This window comes from Solanum tuberosum, unplaced genomic scaffold (genome assembly GCF_000226075.1).
Source record: "Solanum tuberosum cultivar DM 1-3 516 R44 unplaced genomic scaffold, SolTub_3.0 scf00247, whole genome shotgun sequence".
In the NCBI taxonomy this organism is placed as follows: Eukaryota; Viridiplantae; Streptophyta; class Magnoliopsida; order Solanales; family Solanaceae; genus Solanum; species Solanum tuberosum.
In genome coordinates this window covers 911,403-930,831 of record NW_006239171.1, presented here as the reverse complement: position 1 = coordinate 930,831, position 19,429 = coordinate 911,403, and the positions used below count along the sequence as shown (strand labels likewise).

At 39.4% G+C, this 19,429-nt stretch overlaps 1 protein-coding gene across 6 annotated transcripts in view; it reads left to right on the top strand.

Annotated features, from left to right (window-relative positions):
• The window catches only part of LOC102598312 (helicase protein MOM1-like), a 60,630-nt gene extending 41,715 nt beyond the window's left edge, over positions 1–18,915 (top strand). For 4 of the 6 annotated variants that reach the window (XM_015313478.1, XM_015313474.1, XM_015313476.1 and 1 more), the window contains 7 exons: positions 333–1,257; positions 1,365–1,543; positions 12,460–12,564; positions 14,204–16,177; positions 16,513–17,151; positions 17,228–17,453; positions 17,715–18,915. In XM_015313478.1, the coding sequence (XP_015168964.1) occupies positions 333–1,257; positions 1,365–1,543; positions 12,460–12,564; positions 14,204–16,177; positions 16,513–17,151; positions 17,228–17,453; positions 17,715–18,622 (4,956 nt within the window). In that variant the 3' untranslated portion in view covers positions 18,623–18,915. The remainder of the gene's footprint in view (positions 1–332; positions 1,258–1,364; positions 1,544–12,459; positions 12,565–14,203; positions 16,178–16,512; positions 17,152–17,227; positions 17,454–17,714) is intronic. The other 2 variants (XM_015313477.1, XM_006357507.2) reach the window with 2 other exon arrangements.
• The last annotated feature ends 514 nt before the right edge of the window (positions 18,916–19,429 follow it).

Sequence of the window (19,429 nt, the reverse complement as noted above, 5' to 3'; positions counted from 1 at the left end):
GTGTGTGGGGGGGGGGGATGGTGTTTAGGCCAGTTGGCTGCACCTCTTATCCTCTACTTCCCACCAACTCAAGTATGGCATAACTGTGTCCACCAAATGTTAGGTAGATGGGAAGAAGTGGAACAGTACGTAATATATGTGTCACACACACCGACAAACATACATCAGGACACCAGCATCCTCTCTCTCTCTCTCTATATATATATATATGTAATACTGATAGACATACACAAGGACACATCATTATGATGTCTGAAGTTCTGTGAAAGTGTTTTGTCACTTTCTCTTCAATTTCTTCACCTGATTGTCAAAATCCTCCTCCTTGAATGCAGTCTATTGTTGGCTCTGGCTCGGGGGCATCTATTGGTGATATTCTGGATGATTTTCTGCGTCAAAGGTTTGGTGAAGATTCTTATGAAAGAGTTGAGACAGGTGTTGTTATGTCCAAGAAACAAGCTTCACTTCACAGGTTTAACAACAAGGAAAGTGGGCGCTTTGTTCTTTTACTAGAGAACCGTGTTTGCAATCCGAGCATTAAACTACCGTCAGTTGATAGTGTTATTATATATGACAGTGAGACAAATCCTGCAAATGATTTGAGACAACTCCAGAAGTTATCCATAGATTCACAGTCTAAATATATCAGTGTTTTCCGACTGTATTCATGTTTCACTGTAGAAGAAAGAGCCCTTGTCCTTGCTAAACAGGACCTGAATCATGATAGTAACTTGCATAGCATAAGTCGGAGCCCCAATAACACCCTTATGTGGGGAGCCTCAAATTTGTTCAGTAGATTGGATGAGTACCACTCTGGAGGCATTCCAACCTCAATTTCAAATAACTCATCAGGGCAGTTGCTTTTAAATGACGTTATTAGTGAGTTTTCTGCAATAGTTTCTAAAAGCTCTGACAACAAGGACATATGTCATTCCATTATTTCAAAAGTTCAAATGAGCATGGGAACTTACAGCGCTAATATCCCGCTGCTTGGTGAGAAAAAAATGGAGTTGAAAATCGGAGTAGAACCTCAAGTTTTTTGGAGAGGGCTGTTGGAAGGAAGAAATCCGGAGTGGAGAAATTTAAGCAGAGCAACCCCAAGGAACAGAAAGAGAGTTCAATACTTTGATGAATCACCAGATCCACCTAATGGTGATGATGAAGCAGGAAAGAAGCGCAGGAAGGTTGTAAATCATAGTGTGGATTCAATCCCCAGTCACCCCTCACCTGGAAGAGGTGAAGTTGCAGCCTCCAAAGGAGGTATCCCTTCAATAAGCTATTTTCAATACATTTCCTGTTAGAGTTTGTTGTCTCATTTGTATAAATATGTTGAGAAATATCAGCTGCTAATTCTTAGTTGGATCCAGGTGCTCATGAAAATGATGATATTGGTGGGGAGCATGTTTCTAGGTCTCCATCTCATCTGTTGCACGAGGCAAAACCTGTCAGGCCAGAAGAAGGGAGAATACTGTACAATGAGCAGAAAAGCCTTCATGTCCATCTGAAAGCTGAGTTTGCAAAACTGTTTGAAGTGCTAAAACTTTCGGTATCCATTTCCTGCCTGCCCTTTCTCAAAAGTTAGTTTTTTAAAGTTGTAGTTGTCTTTAGAGAGTATACAGGTGCTCTGATGAACAGTGAGGGTAAATTGGCAATCTTCGCTTGCCCAGATTAATCATAATGCGTGGGTTTTGGGAGGGCTTCTGAATCTATGAATCTGTTACATTTAAAAGATAAAGTTCTTCATGTTAGGAAAATATACCTTTCATATTCATGGTGAAAGAGGTGTATGCATTTGTTGATAGCTTCTAGTGAATAAGTATGATATTAACCTGTCGAAGGTTTAATCTTTTTATGTATGAGTTCCTGGCCTTGTGATTGCCCCTGAATTGGCATCTTTTCCTTTATTTAAACTCTCTTCAAGTGGATATATTATTCTGCAGTTTTTGGCACAACAGTAAGCACCACAACATCCTTCCTGCAGTACTCGTACATCCAAACCTGTCCAAGCTTGGGAAACCTAGTATGGTTAATAAGACCTCCATCCCTCTGCCTTGGCGAGGGTGAACTGCGCTAGTCAATTCGCCAAAAAGCAGAGAGTCAATTCACATTGACAAATGGTATAGAACATGTTTTTCTGGGATAGGGTGAATAAATTTCATTAAAATGGCAAGGAACCCAAGGTATACCCCCAAAAATAGAAAACCTACAATAAGAGATGGTTTTCTATGAAAGACACCCAATTTTTTATTTTTTTTGATGACCGATACCCAATCTTCTATACAACAAGGAACCTCGTGGGTGCACCAAAAAGAAATAAGGGGTAAGAGACTACTTCTCAACTTTACAAAAGTCATCTCCACCTCAAAAGCTGTCCTATTTCTTTCTCTCCAAACAACCCACATCAGTGCAAGTGGGGCAACACTACAAGTCCTTCATCTTCTCCTTCTTCCGTATTTCAAGCTAAATATCAATCCTTTCACAATGCCTGGCATCACACAATAAATTCCAAACCATAGGATTTCCCACCATAACCTCGAAAGCAACCCGGCAATGAATCAGGATGTGGTCTACATTTCCTTACAGAGAAAACACCAACAAAATTTGCTTGCCAAATAAGAAACACACGTTCCTTGGTACCTCAGGGCACCGAATTAGGTGGAAAAGTAACCCCTTCCTAATTAGTAGCTTTTCATAAAAAGTCTTGACAGAGAAGATACCATTGTTGCCCTCCCCAACCTCCATATGTCATGGCTACCTTGTGGGACACTTTGTTTGTGAAGTAAATCATTCAAACTTTGCAACTTTTGTCACCTCCTGCTCTTGAAAATTCCCCCTTAAAGCTCAGGTCCCAAGAAACTTCTTCATCTTGTAGCTTTCAAACTCTTTGGACTGTGATTCCTTTTGGCAAGAAATTCTGAGTATATCTGGGAACGATACCTTTGCATATTGTCCCCACACCACCTATGCTCCCAGAAACATACCTTCCACCCATCCCTCTACCTTAAAAGACAGATTGTCACTAAACTCCTCCAATCCCCTTAAAATATTCCTCCATAATCCACATCTATAGGGCATACTATGTTGTTCGGACTCTTCAAAAAGGTCCACGGGTGCGTGTGGGATTCTCCAAAAGTAGTGTATTTTTGAAGAATCCGACACGGGTGACGCTTTTAGTTCTCCAACCCCCTTCCAAGACCACATATTTTTCTGCTATGATCTCTCACCAAAAAAACATCTTCCTCATCCCAACTCACCGTAATCATTTCCCTAATAATGCTTTATTGAAAACCTTCAAACTTGTAACTCCCAGTGTTCAGGAAAGTGAGCGCTTCATCACTTAAAGCGATGAAGCGAAGAGATGCGAGCCTTCTACGCTTCACAGACTAGAATGTGTATGTGAGCGCTTCATCGCTTAAAGCGTGAAGCGGGGCCTTATCGCTTTTTTCCGCTTCACGCTTCCCTGAACACTGGTAACTCCTAATCCACCCCAATGCTTAGGTGTCATAACTGTTTCCCAGCGCACCAAATGGTATAGAACATGCATAGCATGAGAAATGGCGTCATTCATTTGATTGTTCCATTTAGCATATATGTGTATGTTCTGGCTGTTTAATAGCTTTCATACCTTTGTTTTAGTAGCTTTAAGTTAAATAACACAGAATCAGGAATACATGAGCAGTATGCATATTGCATTTTCATCTTTGGAATTCTACACATAACGGGATAGTGTGCTGGTATAGCTCTTTCTTCTAACACTTGCAGCATCAATTTTTTTAAGCCATCCTTCAAAATAAGCCGGTAAACTAGTTCAGCTTCCCATTAACGGGGTAAAATTGTTTCTACAAAAATAATCAAGGGCACTAAGTTTGCTATTTGAACTTCTTGTATTGCTGCCTTTGTGATAAAGGATAACAACTTTTATGTTTGGGTTATTCCTCAAATTTGTGAATTATGTAGATTTCCAGTAGTTTAGCAATATTAAGGTTTTATTTTCCCGTTCTTCTATTATCTGAAGATTTTGCTGCTACGTTTTTTTTTTGGGAAATGGCAACTTTTTCATGTATATATCTGTGAAATTAGGTATTGGGCCTAACTCACACCCCAAAAGCTAGCTCAAAGGGAGGAGGATTGCCCAAGCCTTATAAGGAGTCCACCCATCTCATTAACCACCGATGTGGGACTTTTTGTATTGCTGCCTTTGTGATAAAGGATAACAACTTTTATGTTTGGGTTATTCCTCAAATTTGTGAATTATGTAGATTTCCAGTAGTTTAGCAATATTAAGGTTTTATTTTCCCGTTCTTCTATTATCTGAAGATTTTGCTGCTACGTTTTTTTTTTGGGAAATGGCAACTTTTTCATGTATATATCTGTGAAATTAGGTATTGGGCCTAACTCACACCCCAAAAGCTAGCTCAAAGGGAGGAGGATTGCCCAAGCCTTATAAGGAGTCCACCCATTTCATTGACCACCAATGTGGGACTTTTGTCATTCTTTAACAATATCCATAGATATACTACATCAAAGTGTAGTCCCCTTCCAAAAGTGTTACAATCTAGGAAACCTATTTGCACTTTTTGTTACAAATAGTCTAAAACATTGAAAATATCTCGTCTGTCCTAACACTTTTTGTTCACACCAAAGTAATACAAAGCTAGGCAATTCATCTTAAAATTCTATAAATTGCTCTGCTTGCCCTCAAAACATCTTTGATTTCTTTCTTTCCACACTGTCCACCATATGGGACAATCTTCCATCTCTCCGCCTTTTCCTTAGCATTACGAACTCTAATCCAACACTTCAACACTCCTATATTTCTTGGTTTCACCCAAGTGATTTTCCTCAAAACACATGAATAATCTCCATAGCTGGTCTACACATTTACAATGTAAAAAGAGATGATTTCTTTGTTTGTTCTTCACACAGATAACATCTGGAGCACAATTTGTACTTCCTCCTCTTCATGTTTTCCCGTGTCGGTACTGCTTCTCTACTTCTCAGGTCAGCAAACAAGTGAAGTAGTTGACCTTATATAGAATTTTAGTCCCCATATCATCTTTCAAGGCCACTGATCCATCCTATTGTTTGAAGTGGTGAGATTACTGTATGCTGAATTTACAGAGAAGACTCCTTTGTTGCATAACCTTCACATTGCAGTATCTTCTTCCCCAGGTAGATTGTTGAAAGGGGAGAGTGTTGTAGAGGGAACCAATCCTTTGCACCTCGTCATTTAGATTTCTCCTGAGGTGAAGGTTCCATCCCTGGCATGTCCTCATTTTTGAAACAGAGGCATGTTGCTGAAAGCTTAGTAGGTGTAGATCAGGTAATAATTGCTTCAAAGGTCTCTGATCTATCCACTTGTCCTCCTAGAATGACGCTTGCAGTCCATTCCCCACCTTGAAATTTACTCTAGGCAGTAGTAATAGCCATAAGTTATACTGCATCCATAAGGGGTGGCACCATTTTGCTAATCCATTTATCCTCTATCTCATACTTTGAACTGATGACCTCCTTTCACAACATGTTTTCTCATGTGACAAATTTCCATAGTCACGTCGTCATTAGGCTTCTGTTTTGCATCTTTATAGTTTTGATCCCGACTTCCCCTTTCTTCTTGCTTTTTATAGCCTCTTCCCATTTGACCAAATGAAATTTTCTCGTCTTCATTTCCTTGCCAAAAAAAGTTTCTTCTTAGCATGTCGATTCTCTTGATCACATTGTCAGGGGCTGGGAAGACTGACATCATGTATGCAGGCATTACATCCAGAACACTGTTGACCATGGTCAATATACCCCCAAGGAAAGGTACTGACTCCTCCAATTTGTTAACTTTTTCTCACACTTTTCTATTACCCCATTTCGTATCCCCTTTAACTTGCTTTTGGCTCTCAAAGGCATTCCTAAGTAAATAGTAGGTAATTCCCCTACTCTTCCACATGGAATAGCTACCAAATTGTCCATCGCTATCACTTCATTGATAGGGTATATGTAGCTCTTACCCCAATTGATTTAAAACCAGAGACTACTTCAAAAATAAGAAAATCACCCTAAGTATCAGCATCTGGTCAGTAGCTGCTCCACAAAAGACTTCGAGTATCATCTGCATACTGCAAATGAGTTATCTCCAGGTTGTTTATGGTTTTGTTGTCCACCTGAAACCCCCTGGCCCAATCTTTTTCTTTTTCTTTGGTTGTCTGTATCAAGTTACTTAGACCTTTTTTCCATAGCTAGGATGAAAAGGGAAGGTGATACGGGATCTCCTTGTTCAGTCCCCTTTGAGAGGAGAAAAATTCAGAGGTTCCTATTTATTAGGACTGAGAACTTCACTTTGCTAATGGATTATTTCACCCATCTTATCCACTTGGCGCCAAAGCCCATCCATTGCATTATATCATTATCAAAAAATCCAAGTTCAAGTGATCATAAGCATTTTGGATATCAAGCTAGCATAGAATCCATGTTGTTTGTTTATTTGTCTAGACTCCACACACTCATATACTGCATCCATAATTTGCCTTCCTTTTATGATGGCCATTTGTTGTTTGTCTCTTCTTCAGTCTTTGTGCCAAAAGCTTTGCAATATGTCACGACCCAAAAACTCAAGTCATGATGACACCTACTAAATCCCACCCGTAGGTAAGCCACCTCTTGGCTCGGAACTAATGATAATGGGCCTAGGATGTGGAAGAAATAGACAAAAGCATAATAAACTAGATTTGAGATAGAAAGAATGGAAATGAGACCATACATATATATACAATCCTTGAACGAGGACAAAATACAAAGATCCACCCAAAACTTGATGGATGCTAGTGCAAAGCTACTACAAAAGACCAAGTACAGACTAAACATATACAAGAAATATACAGACTCTCGTGAAATACAAAAGACTAGCCCAAAATGTACAAAAGGAGACGAGTCAACGACGAACTCCAATAAGCTCACCCTCAGTCTCCGGAATACCAACCTAAGCAACACGAGAACAACAGGGTCAACTAGAGCTCAAATTTGCATCAGGGAAAAAGATGCGGAGTGTAGTATGAGTACTAGAACAACGGATACTCAGTAGACATCATAAGTCGACCGAGTTCACGATTGCAATAGCATAATAATAGGCGAGTAACTAACAGGGTAATAAGGCACAAGTAAAGGCATAGCTAGACATGACACAGTAAAGATACAACGAAAGCAATAAAGTAATCTAAAACCTAACTGGACCCCATAATCCCAGAAGGCACATACAAGGCAATAATAAACAATCATACAATCAATAACCCAATCGAATCCCCATAAGCCCGACAAGCACACATCAGAGCTACACTACAAGGCATCACTCAGAAATAACCATGAAGCTTTCTCGGAATCTGACATCGGGGCAATACCATGTAACCTAGCATCTCTCAGAATCTTGCATCGAAGTAGCTAGTCCCTTCAACAATCTTACATCGGAAAGCCTTGATAGAACCTAGCATATCTTGGAACATTACATCGAAACTGCTTGTCCTTTTCCAGAACCTTACATCGGAAAGCCTTAGAAACAAAGTCAATTTCGGAATCTTACATCAGAACGACTACACAAAACCTAGCAGCTCTCGAAATCTTACATCGGATCAGCTTCCAGAATCTTGGAATATTCCGACATCTGACACTGGTTCCAGTGTCATCAAAGGCGAAAAGCGCAAAAAAGCTTTAAGGTCCGTAGGGGCTTTAAGCGCAAATCAAGCGTGGGTTTTAATGAAAAAAGACGCAAAGGGAGAAAAGAAAACAAATATATATGTTTAGTCCAAGACTAATAATTATAAACATGAATGACAAATATATGACCAAAAAAATTTGAATTTTTTTGATGATAAAGTGAAATATCAATTATTTAGTGTCACTTCTTCATAAGAGGCTCATTAGCAAGGAAGCGTTTGCCTTAGAACCTTGATGACGACACTAAAGCGCACATAAAGCGAGGCGAAGCGCTCAACACATTTTGAGCCTCACTTTAGGGCTTAAGCGCGCATTTGATAACACTGACTGGAATATCATTACCGCTATTTAGCTCCGTCCTAGAATCTCACTTCGGGTCAACAGTCAGATATATCACTAAAAGGAGTAGGGTTTGGAACGAGTCTAGGTAGTCATCACCATTGGAATTGCTTAGTTCTCCCATCCCTTGATCCCAGTTCCTCAAATCTGTTGTGAGTTTGTCTTGCATGTATCTCGATATTAACTATGTCAAAAACTTGGGCTACAACATTTTTCTGCTATGTTTTTTAGGCCCAAGGTTTCATTCCTCATAAGTTTGCCTGCTACAACAAATAAAGGTCCTTTCCCTTTCCTGTTCGCCTCACGTACCTCCAATTAAAAAATTCGCTAGCTGTTTAAGTTCCCACGTGGTGGACTGTCTGATCCACAGAGTTTATCACTAAGGGATCGTTTGGTAGGGTGTATACAAATAATGCTAAATAGAGTGTATTTTTTTGATAATGGTAACTTTACTTCTATATATCCATAGGTATACTACAACTAAAGTGTAGTTCCCCTTCAAAAGTATTACAACTTATAACTTGTAATTCAATTTTGTGCCTTACAAAAAGTTTAAAACATCACGAATATCTTTTGTTGGAGCTAATAGTTTTTGCTCACAGCAAAAATAAAAAAAGGCCTAAACAATTCATTTTTAGATTCTGAATGTTGTTCTGAGTCCCCTCAAAGCACCTTTTGTTCCTCTCAATCCAAATTGACCACCAAATGCATGCCGGGACGATCTTCCATTTTTCTTCCTTCTTGCTCACATTACCATCCATATTCTAGCATCTTAGAACATCTGCAATGCATCCAGGTTTCACCCAACTAATCCCTTTCAAACTGATGAACATCCTCCAAAGCTGGTCTGTCCATTTGCAGTGCAAAAAAAGATGGTTGATTGTCTCAGCTTGTTCCCCACATAAAAAGCACCTAGCGGTTAGTCGGTGACCCCTTTTGTTCAGATCATCATGAGTTAACATTGCTTCTTTGGCCAAAAGCCAGATGAAACAGTTAACTTTGTAGGGAATTGCTGGTTTTCCATATCATCTTACACTTTCCTTCACCACTCTTACATTTAGCTCCCTGTATTTGACAGAAAAAATTCCCTTACTGTTTCAGTTCCATTCTAGTCTATCCACTTCTTCGGTCAGATTGTTGAATCTTGCTACTGAGTTATAGAAGTCTGTTATTCTCCTAAACTCCAAACCATTCAGATGTCTCCTTAGATATAGATTCCATCCTTGTCCAGTCCACATCATGGCAACTGTGGCTTGTTGTTGCTGGCTTAGAGTGTATAGCTTCGGATGTTGTTGTTTCATTGTTAAATGCCCTGCCCACTTGTCATCCCAAAAAGAGGTTTTCTACCCATTTCCTATCCTCACCTTAGTTCTAATCTGCATCATTGGCCAAAGATTCCTAATAGCTCTCGAGACTGAACATCCATAGGGTGTTGTGACATTCTTAGTTATCCAATTATCTTCCATACCATACTTTGCAAGAATGGCTTCTTTCCACAACATTCCTTCTTCAGTAGCAAATTTCCACTACCATTTCATCATCAGAATTTGATTCTGCTTTTTCATATTCCTGATACTTAGACCTCCTGCTTTCTTGTTCACTAACAGCTCCTCCCACTTGACTAGGTGATACTTCTTATCTTCATTCCCCTGCCATAAAAAGTTCCTTCTATGGACATCTATTTTCTTGCTAACACTAGCAGGCATTGGGAAAATGGACATCAAGTAGGAAGACAATGTGTCTAATACACTGTTTACTAGGGTTAGTCTGCCTCCCCTGGAGAGGTATTGACTCTTCCAATTTGTAAGCCTTTGTACATTTTTCCACCACCCCAGTCCAAATTGTTGCGGACTTACATTTAGCACCCAAAGGCATTCCAAGATATGTAGTTGGAAGCTCCCCTACTCTTCCTCCTAATTTGCTTGCTAGAGCATCTATCTCACTGACTGTGTTGATAGGGATATAAAACTCTTCCCCTAGTTTATATGTAACCCAAAGACTGCTTCAAAAATTATGAAGATGACCCTCAGTATCATAACTTGTTCCACTTTTGTTTCACAAAATACTAAGGTGTCATCTGCATACTGTAAGTGTGTTACTTCTATACTATTTGTCTCGCTCAACTTGAAACCTCTAATTCACCTTTTCCCTCGTGCTTTATTCAGTAGATTGCTCATGCCCATCATTGCCACTATGAACAAAAATGGAGACAAGGGATCACCCTGTCTCAAACCTCTCTGGGATGAAAAGAATCCATTTGGTTCCCTGTTTATTAGCACTGGGAATTTGACTGTGCTAGTGCAGTGCTCTATCCACTTGATCCCTTTTGTAATGCTTGCATTAACGATGCTCGTATTAATTATGCTTGCATTAATTATACATAGATTATTACTTATGCATTGTTTAGATTGGTGTATTATTAATAGCATGCATTGCATAAAAATATGTATTTCCAATGATATCCTCCACAATTATGATGGAAAAGATGTAAAAAGGATTTTGAGGGGTTATTGGGTCTTTAACCATGATAATATATGCATTAAATCCCCTTGCATTACTACTACCTAGAAATCCATCGTATTAGTAAATAGTAATACACACCTTAATACACAATAGCTATACATAGCATAAAAAAGTGTACCAAACAAGGTATTACTATGCATGCATTATTTTTGTTAATACACTCTACCAAACGACACCTAAAGGGGAAAAGAAACCCCTATTGTCCATCGTTCCATTGCATTGTTCCTCTCTCCTCCTTTTTGAAAGTCACCAGCGCTTCACTTCAGATCGGTACTTTGTACACAAAGCCATCGTTGGTGACTTCAATCTATTCTATCATCTTGTCTCCCTTCACCTTGATGTGTGCCCAGTGTAGGTGAGTTTTGAGGGTTGTTTCTTCCTCTGTTTCAATGAAGCCCCCACACTGATCGCTGATTTTCTTGAAATCTTATGGGACCATAGGGGTAAGCCTAACACTCTTATCCACACCCAATCTCTCACTATATCTTTTGGCCAGCAATCTGTGGTTGGTCTCCACCAATCTAGGTTTAGATTCATCTTCTTCCAAACCCATGTTCCGGGCATGTCATGCTCCGCTGCCACTTTTGTGGGAAACTTGATAGAAAGTGCCCGTCATTCATTATGAAGACGCTGTCTCCTATGGCTGACTTCCAAGTGTTGCAAGCCGACCTTACATCATTGAGAATTGGGATCTCTCGAAGTGGGTCTGGAACTTGCCGACAGCGCATCTATTGAGAAGGTCTCTCTGATGTCGGTGTTTCATTCGTCACTCTTATGCTAGCACCTTCCACCTGTAAATGCACCTTCTTTGTGGATTCTGTCGTCCATCTACTGTTACGTATTGCCTCTCTGAAGGATGTTCCCAGTGGCTTCCCTTGTTTAATAGTACTTTCTGCTCTGTTGTAGGCTCATAGGTGATTTTTGCTATTTTATGAGCAATGTTTCCCCATCCCCCTTTGTATGAAGATTCCGGTGTAATAGTGACTGCTTTGTTTTGTCCTTCAATAACAATGAAACTGACGTATCTGCCATTTTCATTGTATTTAAGGGTACAAAAGAATTTTGAATAGAGGTCCCTTACATTTCATCTTTTAACAGACTTCCCTTGGACGTTTGATGCCTCAATAAATACTGATATCAGCCATCTCAGCAGTTTAATGCTAATCTTCACTCTCCTCATTAAATTCCTGCTGCGTTCGGTCCACTCTATCATGTATCAGCTCCTTCTTTACATCTGATGATTTCATAAGACTTGAAACTCGTGTTGTAGTGTTATCTCCCATTGATACGGTTCCGGCCATGGTTGCCAGAAAGAGATCCCTCGGACGTGAAATAATTTGACTTTAGGTTGAAAGTTGGCTGACCTCGAAATTCGTGTGGGAGAGCATTCTCTCTTTCATCTCTACCTTTTCTAGACATTTCTTATGGTTTGCTGCTAGTTTTACAAAGTGCCTTTGATTTCTCATTGTTCTATTGGAGGCATTCAACCTGGTTCTTTTCTCTGTGTATGCTATTGATTTCTAATTGCTTTTTCTTTTTTAACAGTGTGCCATCTTGTTTGCTTTAATCCTCCATCTCATCCTGTAATTCAATTGTTACAACAGTGGTTTATACTTTATTGGGCATTGTTTTAACATCTACAAATTTTAATAATAATAACCATGTTCTGATCCCTACCAAATTTCTTACTGCTAATTGTTTGTGTGAACCAGGCTTCAACCCTGAACTGCTTGGTATTACCCTCTATGTAAATTTTAAAAAATGATTTTTCTGGAATGATTGACATACCTGTGGCATTTCCTATTTGCGAGAACTCTCTACTATAATATACCTAAATAATATGTTAGCCAAGTTATTATGTCCCACTCTTGGCTTGCTGGCCATGTGACCAACATTTAAATGCAGGATGCTGTCAAACATACAGTGGGAAAGTTTCTGGAATATGTAATGGAGAATCATCGTGTTAGTAGGGAACCTGCAACAATTCTACAGGCTTTCCAGTTATCTCTGGTCAGTATCTTTTTGTCTCCACTGCTCAGCCTTTCTGCTTGCATCTTTCTAAAAAAAAATATTTGTCAGTGGAATCGATCCTTCTCTTCATTGACTATCTTAATAGTTCAGGTAAACAATTATCAAGTCATAATAATTAGGAAACCAAAAAATGAGGATATTATTTTTTAAATTTCATGTAGCTCAATATTCTTATATTTAAGCCCCTTTTATTAATATAAAGTTGATAAGAAGCTAAGTTGCTCGGACTCGGGTGCGGGTGTCCGATATGGGTGTGGATCTAGAGGTCGGATCCTCTATGAACTAAATTTTAAGATTCGGTGATATGGATCCATGTCTGGATACGGGTGCGGGGATTTGGCTAAACACAGAGTTATAAAACCTAAATTTTGAGATATTATGTAGAGAACTCGAGGAGAAAATCATGATCAAGAGGAGAATCTTGGAAGAGATAAAAGGAAAGGGATTGGCAACAAAATATTATATATTCAAGGTATTCCATTTTCATCAATTTCAATTTATATATAAAACGAAGGTTTTGATTACAGAAATCATTAAATCTGTCCAAAATTTCTCCCTCGAATTTGGTTAAAGTATCCAAAACCGGTTGACCAAATCGGGTACGGATCCCACACCCACACCCATGTCGTGTCGACATGGGTGCGGCACCGAAAGTGAAGAATCTCAAGGCACAAACACTAGGTGGTTTCTTACCACCAATCCAAGCTTTGGTGACCCGATACCTGTGTGGGTGGGAGGTAACAAGCTACCCATGGAATTAGTCTAGGTGGCACAAGCTGACCAGGTCACCATGATTATGAAAACAGTAAATAATAATACACTGTTTGATTGGTGTTTTTGTTTCCTACATAACTAATATGCGTATGTTATGTAGGATTATTGTATTGAGAAAATTCTCTAATATGCCATCGAACTTTGAGAAAAGGCTCATTTATGCCTTCCTTTAAAAGTTTGGCTGATCTATGCCATTTCCATCTAAGAAAAGGCTCATCCATGCCATTATGTGTTGACTGAAAAATGTATCGATTTTGCTTTACTTTTTTTGACATGTGGTTCATTATGATTCGGCCACATCATTAATTAATCTTTTTTTTAAAAGGAATAAGGCTCAAATATGCCATCAAACTTTGAGAAAAGGCTCATCTATGCCATTCGTTAAAAGTTTGGCTCATCTATGCTATTTCAGTGAGCAAATAATGGCATTAACGAGCCTTTTCTCAAACGAAAATGACATAGATGAGCCAAGCTTTTTATGGATGCCCTAAATGAGTCTCAAAGTTCGATGGCATATTTGAGCCTTTTCCCTTTATTATTTTATGTGGAAAAAAGTTGGAATAGGAATACAAGGATTAGTATTACACAGATTAAAACACTCCTAATATGTCCAAAATAACCAACATGTATTAAAATATTTCATCATTTTCTATAAGTAAGCAATACACATCTTAATACCTGCATAACAAAAAGCAATACACATCTTAATCCACAATCCCTGCATTATTAATCTCCGCACCTTGTCTCTACACCAAACTACCCTTAGTGTGCTTCTTGCTTCAAGAAAAATCATCTTTCCTGTCGCTGTGATTCTTCTTATTTGACATTTACTGTGAATTCTCAGTGTTGGGTTGCAGCTTCAATCTTAAAGCAAAAAATTGACAAAGAGGAGACATTCTTGCTAGCCAAGCAGTACTTACAATTTGGATGCACCGAAGAAGAGACAAACAATGTCTGTCTGAAGATCCGTTCCTTGAAAAAGTTGTTCCTGCAACGGTTGGATCAAAATGATAATGCTTCAAGTTCTTCTAAGTGTTCTTTATTAGCTGCCAGAACCGTTGCAGAAAGGCCATCAACAGGAAGCATGTCACAAGTTGTGGAATCTCCCCAGCTGAATGTGCAAAAGGAAATGGAAGAAAGATTGCAAGGTAAAAAATTATACAGGGAATGCATTATGACGCCTAAAAAAGAACTTGTGGATATTGAACGGGAAACTTTCATTAAGGAAGTCCAGTGTAGATGTGAGAGGCGAATGTCAAACCTGGTACAAAAGCAAAAGGAGGAAATTGAAGAATTCCAGAAAATATGGGAAAAGAAGAAGGAAGAGCTTGTGCAGGATTACAGATTGCAGTTTGCTGTTCTTCGGTCTGTACATGGTAAGACTGCTGTAATGAAGGATAAACTAAAAAATTCAGAAACTGAATTTTCAAGAAAAATGCAAGAGCTCAAATACAGCAAGGATCAGAAACTTAAAGAGCTTGAGGTAGAACACTCTGCTATGAAGAACAAGGAAATGCAAAAGGCTTCTTTGTGGTTGGCCGAAGCAAATTCCTTTAGGGGTGTTGGATCTCATCCGATAGATGGCATAGGGTGCTCTCAGGAAAATGTAAATGTCTCACTCAATTCTCCCAAGACTGTTCACCCTGTAACTGGACATCTTGTTAAGGAACTGAATGCAGGTAATATTTTGGATAACACGCGGTCTGATGTACCTGCATCTACTTCTGATGAGTCGGATATTCTTCCTATTGAATCTACAAGTGTTTTAACAACTCCAGCAACAGAGGACCAAGCTGGGGTCAAGTCTGTCGATGGAGGATTGGTTACTATATCCAAGCGGTCTAATGAAGTGGGTGATCCAGATGTACCTTCATCTACTTATGACGAGTTGAATATTCTTCCTATAGAAGCGACAAATGTTTTAACAATGCCAGCAATGGAGGAGCAAGTTGAGATTGTGTCCATGGCTGAAGTGTTGGTTGCTAAATCCAATCAGCTAGAGCCTAATGAAGGAGGTGATTTATGTTGTAGTTCAGAGGGAATTGGAGCACTGGGTGCTAGATCCAAGAAGCCCAATGAAGTAGGTTATCCAGATCTACCAGCATCTACTTCCAATGAGTCAAATATTCTTCCTGTTGAAACATCAAATGTTTTAACAATGCCAGCAATGGAAAAGCAACTTGAGATCGCGTCCACAGCTGGTGTGTTGGTTACCAAATCCAACCAGCCTAAAGAAGTCGGTGATTTTGGTGGTAGTTCAGAGGAAATTGGAGCATTAAGTGCTAGTTCCAAGCAGGCTATTGAAGTAGGTGATCCAGATGTACCTGCATCTACTTCCAATATGTCAAATATTCTTCCCATTGAAGGTTCAAATGTTTTAACTACGCCAGCAGCTGAGGAGCAAGTTGAAATCACCTCTAGCACTGGAGCATTGGCTGCTAGATCCAAGCAGCCTAATGAAGTGGGTGATTCAGGTGGCAGTTCAGCGGAAATTGTTTCTGTGTTTCCTCTGCCTCATGAAGAACATACTGAGGTTCTATTAGAGGATCCACCTAGAGAACATTTGTCGGAGGTATCTGGACTGGGTTTTGATGTTGTTCTGAGGAATGATAATTCAGAAGTAAATGTTACTGAAGAATTGAATACGGAACATGATAGTCTGCAAAATAATTCTCATTTGCAAAATGATGAAGATAACCCGAGAGATGCAGTTAGATCCACTGATACAAACTCAATTTCTCCTCTGAAATTGGTAGTTGACTTGCCTTTGGTAGAAGCAGTTCTTTGTTCTGATGATGGTTCTTTGCCTCAAAATCAAGTAAGTGGCCTTTGTTCAAAATTTATATGGTGTTTGTATTGTGTTATTGTGTAGAACATCTGGGTTCAGAATCTGGGCACAGGTATATATGATCTTCCTAGGAAAAGTAAAAAATGTCTCAAATTTCAAAGACATGCTCTGTTTAGATAATTTTGAGCTAGTAATTGGCAAGTTATCTCTTAGTTTTGTTCCAAGCTGTAGAACAGGTAATTTGTACCAATTTGTCGGTGACTTGCAGTTCTACCCTCCAAAAAACACATGAATTTTTTCCTGATATATTTTGGAAAAATATTGGGTGTTCCGTATTGATGATTTTGCACTTAAAACTGGATCAGCTAAATCAGGTTGAATGTTTCCAGTCTTCAGGAGATAATCTCTCTCATGAGATTCCAATCCCAGAAAATCAGAGGGGAACTCAAGTTGAAGTTGATGCCGGGCAGTATGGAACCAACAGTTCTGATGCTGTGTTAATTAGTAGTTCTGAGCAACAGCTGCCAGCTTCTGATGGTTTTTCGCTTGCTGCTCACGATCCACCGAGCGACATTATGCATGATACCCATAATGATGGAAGGAGCTTTATGCCAAACCTTGGATCTTCTCATCATTTGGATGGGGAGACGATGGAACCTTTACAGGCAGGTGGTAATTCGGACGAGGATCCATCTGTCGATGTTGAGAATTTCTCAGAAGTCAGTAGAGCGGATCCTCAACCGATTTCAGAACAGGGTGCATCTTCCCATAATATTGGAACTCCAGTTCAACTGCCAGGTTCCACTGAGCTTCTTAGTCAAGCAGTCCTGCAACATAACAGTAATGCTGCCGTTGTTCAAGGACCCAGGAATATACCAGTTCATCCTGACCATCAGATGGCCACTTGGAATTCAACTCTTCCTTTCAATGCTGATCCTCTGCACAAAGATTGGGAAAGGATACATAAAGAAAGAGAACAAGGCACCAAGATTCTTGAGGACATGGTTAATTCCAATTTTGTTCTTCTTGATTCTTTGCTCCTAGTCCTTTATTTCTTAAAGTTCTTCTCTTTTTTAACAGAAATTGCGTCTGAGATCTGATTGCGAGAAGGAGATAGAGGAAATGATTGCCCAAATCCGTAAGAAATATGATCATAAACTTCAAGAGGCTGAGGCAGCATTTCTTTGGAAGAAGAAAGAACTTGATGCTAATCAGAACAAAGTTCTCATGAATAAGCTCTTGGCAGATGCTTTTAGATGCAAGTGCATGAATCTTAAACCTTCGGGGTTCTCAGGCATGCGTCAAGGTATGCAATTAATGTTGGTTATGCATTTCCAAAGAGTAGTCAAGTTTTCTTGTCATAATTTTTGAACGGACAGTTGCGTCCAGATTTTACTTGGAGTACATTTTTAATTTCCTTATAGGGGTCTCCCATTACATATATCATCAGGGTGATAGAAAGATGGTGCTAATTTTTGCAACTTTGCTAGGTTATACAAGTCAGGCTAGTAATTTCTCAAGTAAAAATATCTTTTCTTGTGTACTGAAGTATTATTGTTCTTTGTAGTTGTGCCTTCTAGTTATTTGCAGCATCTCCATCAGGTATCCCAGCAGCCTAATTTGAGGTCTTCTCCTGTGACTGGTTCATCTTCTAGCCAACAAAGTTCTGTCCCAGTTTCTTTGAGAGCTTCCTCTATCACCAGTTTGTCTTCAGCTGGCCAAGCACAGGTTAGACAGGAGACTTCTGTCCCCTCTAATCGTTCAGTACATTCTGGTGGGATTTCTCAGCCTACAGTAAGATGTGCACCAGTTACTGGGTTATCTTCAACTGGCCAACCTGCACCTACTCAGCAGACAGTTGCTGTTAGCCGTTCAACAGCACATTCTGCAGGAACTCCTGGCAGGCCACCTCTCATCTGTGCAATTACCCCTTCCACTGGGAATCTTAGGGTAGCTAGCGAGATCCGTGCTCCAGCCCCTCATCTTCAGCCTTTCAGGACTCCTTCATCCATGTCTTCTAGCAGCAGCCCGTCAACCCTTGCTCATAGTATGCAAAATCACCTGCAGTCCACTTACATGGCTGCATCATCACCCTCACTTCCCCAATTAACTTCTCTACAAACATTATCACCATCCCCATCCCAACGTCCGCAACATCAGATACCTATACCGTTGGTTCCACAGTTAGCTGTAGATCTTTCTAGTTCTCGGAATGTGCCTCCGCAGCATGACATTGGTGGATTGCCTGCTACACGAAATCCGTCTATCTCTGCTCAGGAATTGCTTTTTAATGTGGAGAATCAACCTCATGCAAACAGGCCGAACATTATGCCACCTTTACCAGATGTGGACCCTGACTTTGATTTATTGGACCTAGCTGAATTTCAAATACTGGATAGTGTACAGGGAGTTTCTACTTCTTCAGCCGGAGCTACTAATGTAACTGATGTTGTCTGTGTGTCTGATGATGACTGATCTGTTGACAATGAAGTGTATTTTGTTGTCTGCGGGTCAGCTTTATCACATGTTTGTAAAAATGAATTTAAGAAAAGATCAGAAAGGAAGAGAAAGGTAAGAGGAGGAAGCTTTGACAAGATTAATTAGGATTGCATGTCCTTTCCCCTTCCCCCATTTTTTTCCTCCAGGATTCCATGAATGCGGCGGTAAATGGATCATTAGTCTTTCTATATTATAATAATAGGACGCAATATAATCTCTTCATGTGTTCTCTTATTTGTTGTGTGTTCTATATAGATGTTTGGTTTATACATGCTAAGAGGCTTTTGATTGATGTTTGAGTTGTACTTGGAAAAAATGAGTATTTGAAGTTGAAAGGTATGATTGTGAGAGCTGAAATTGTGTTCGACTTGAACTTCACTTGAAAATTGAAGTTTTTTGTAATCTGTTTTTCACTTGAAATATTCCTTCAAACTGTTCACTTTTAAATACTGAAATTCTATTTAGGCCCCAAGTTTCTGGTGCTGCGGTTCAATGTTAGTTTACAAAGTCTGCTCTAAAGAATTTATTTGGATTGATTTCCAAGGTTAAGACTTCAAACTGATCTAAGAACACTATAATATGCAGTTCTGGCTAAAACGGAAATTAACATAAAAAGGGATTTAACCATTCATTTAGGGTGTGTTTGTGATTAAGGGAAATGTTTTTAATGAAATAATTTATTCAGTAGGTAAGCAGAAATTAGTGTTTCAAAAATATTTATACGTGGGAGTTGGGACTCTGGTGGTACGGAGGAGACTGGGTTTGGTTGGGGGTGAGGGGGGG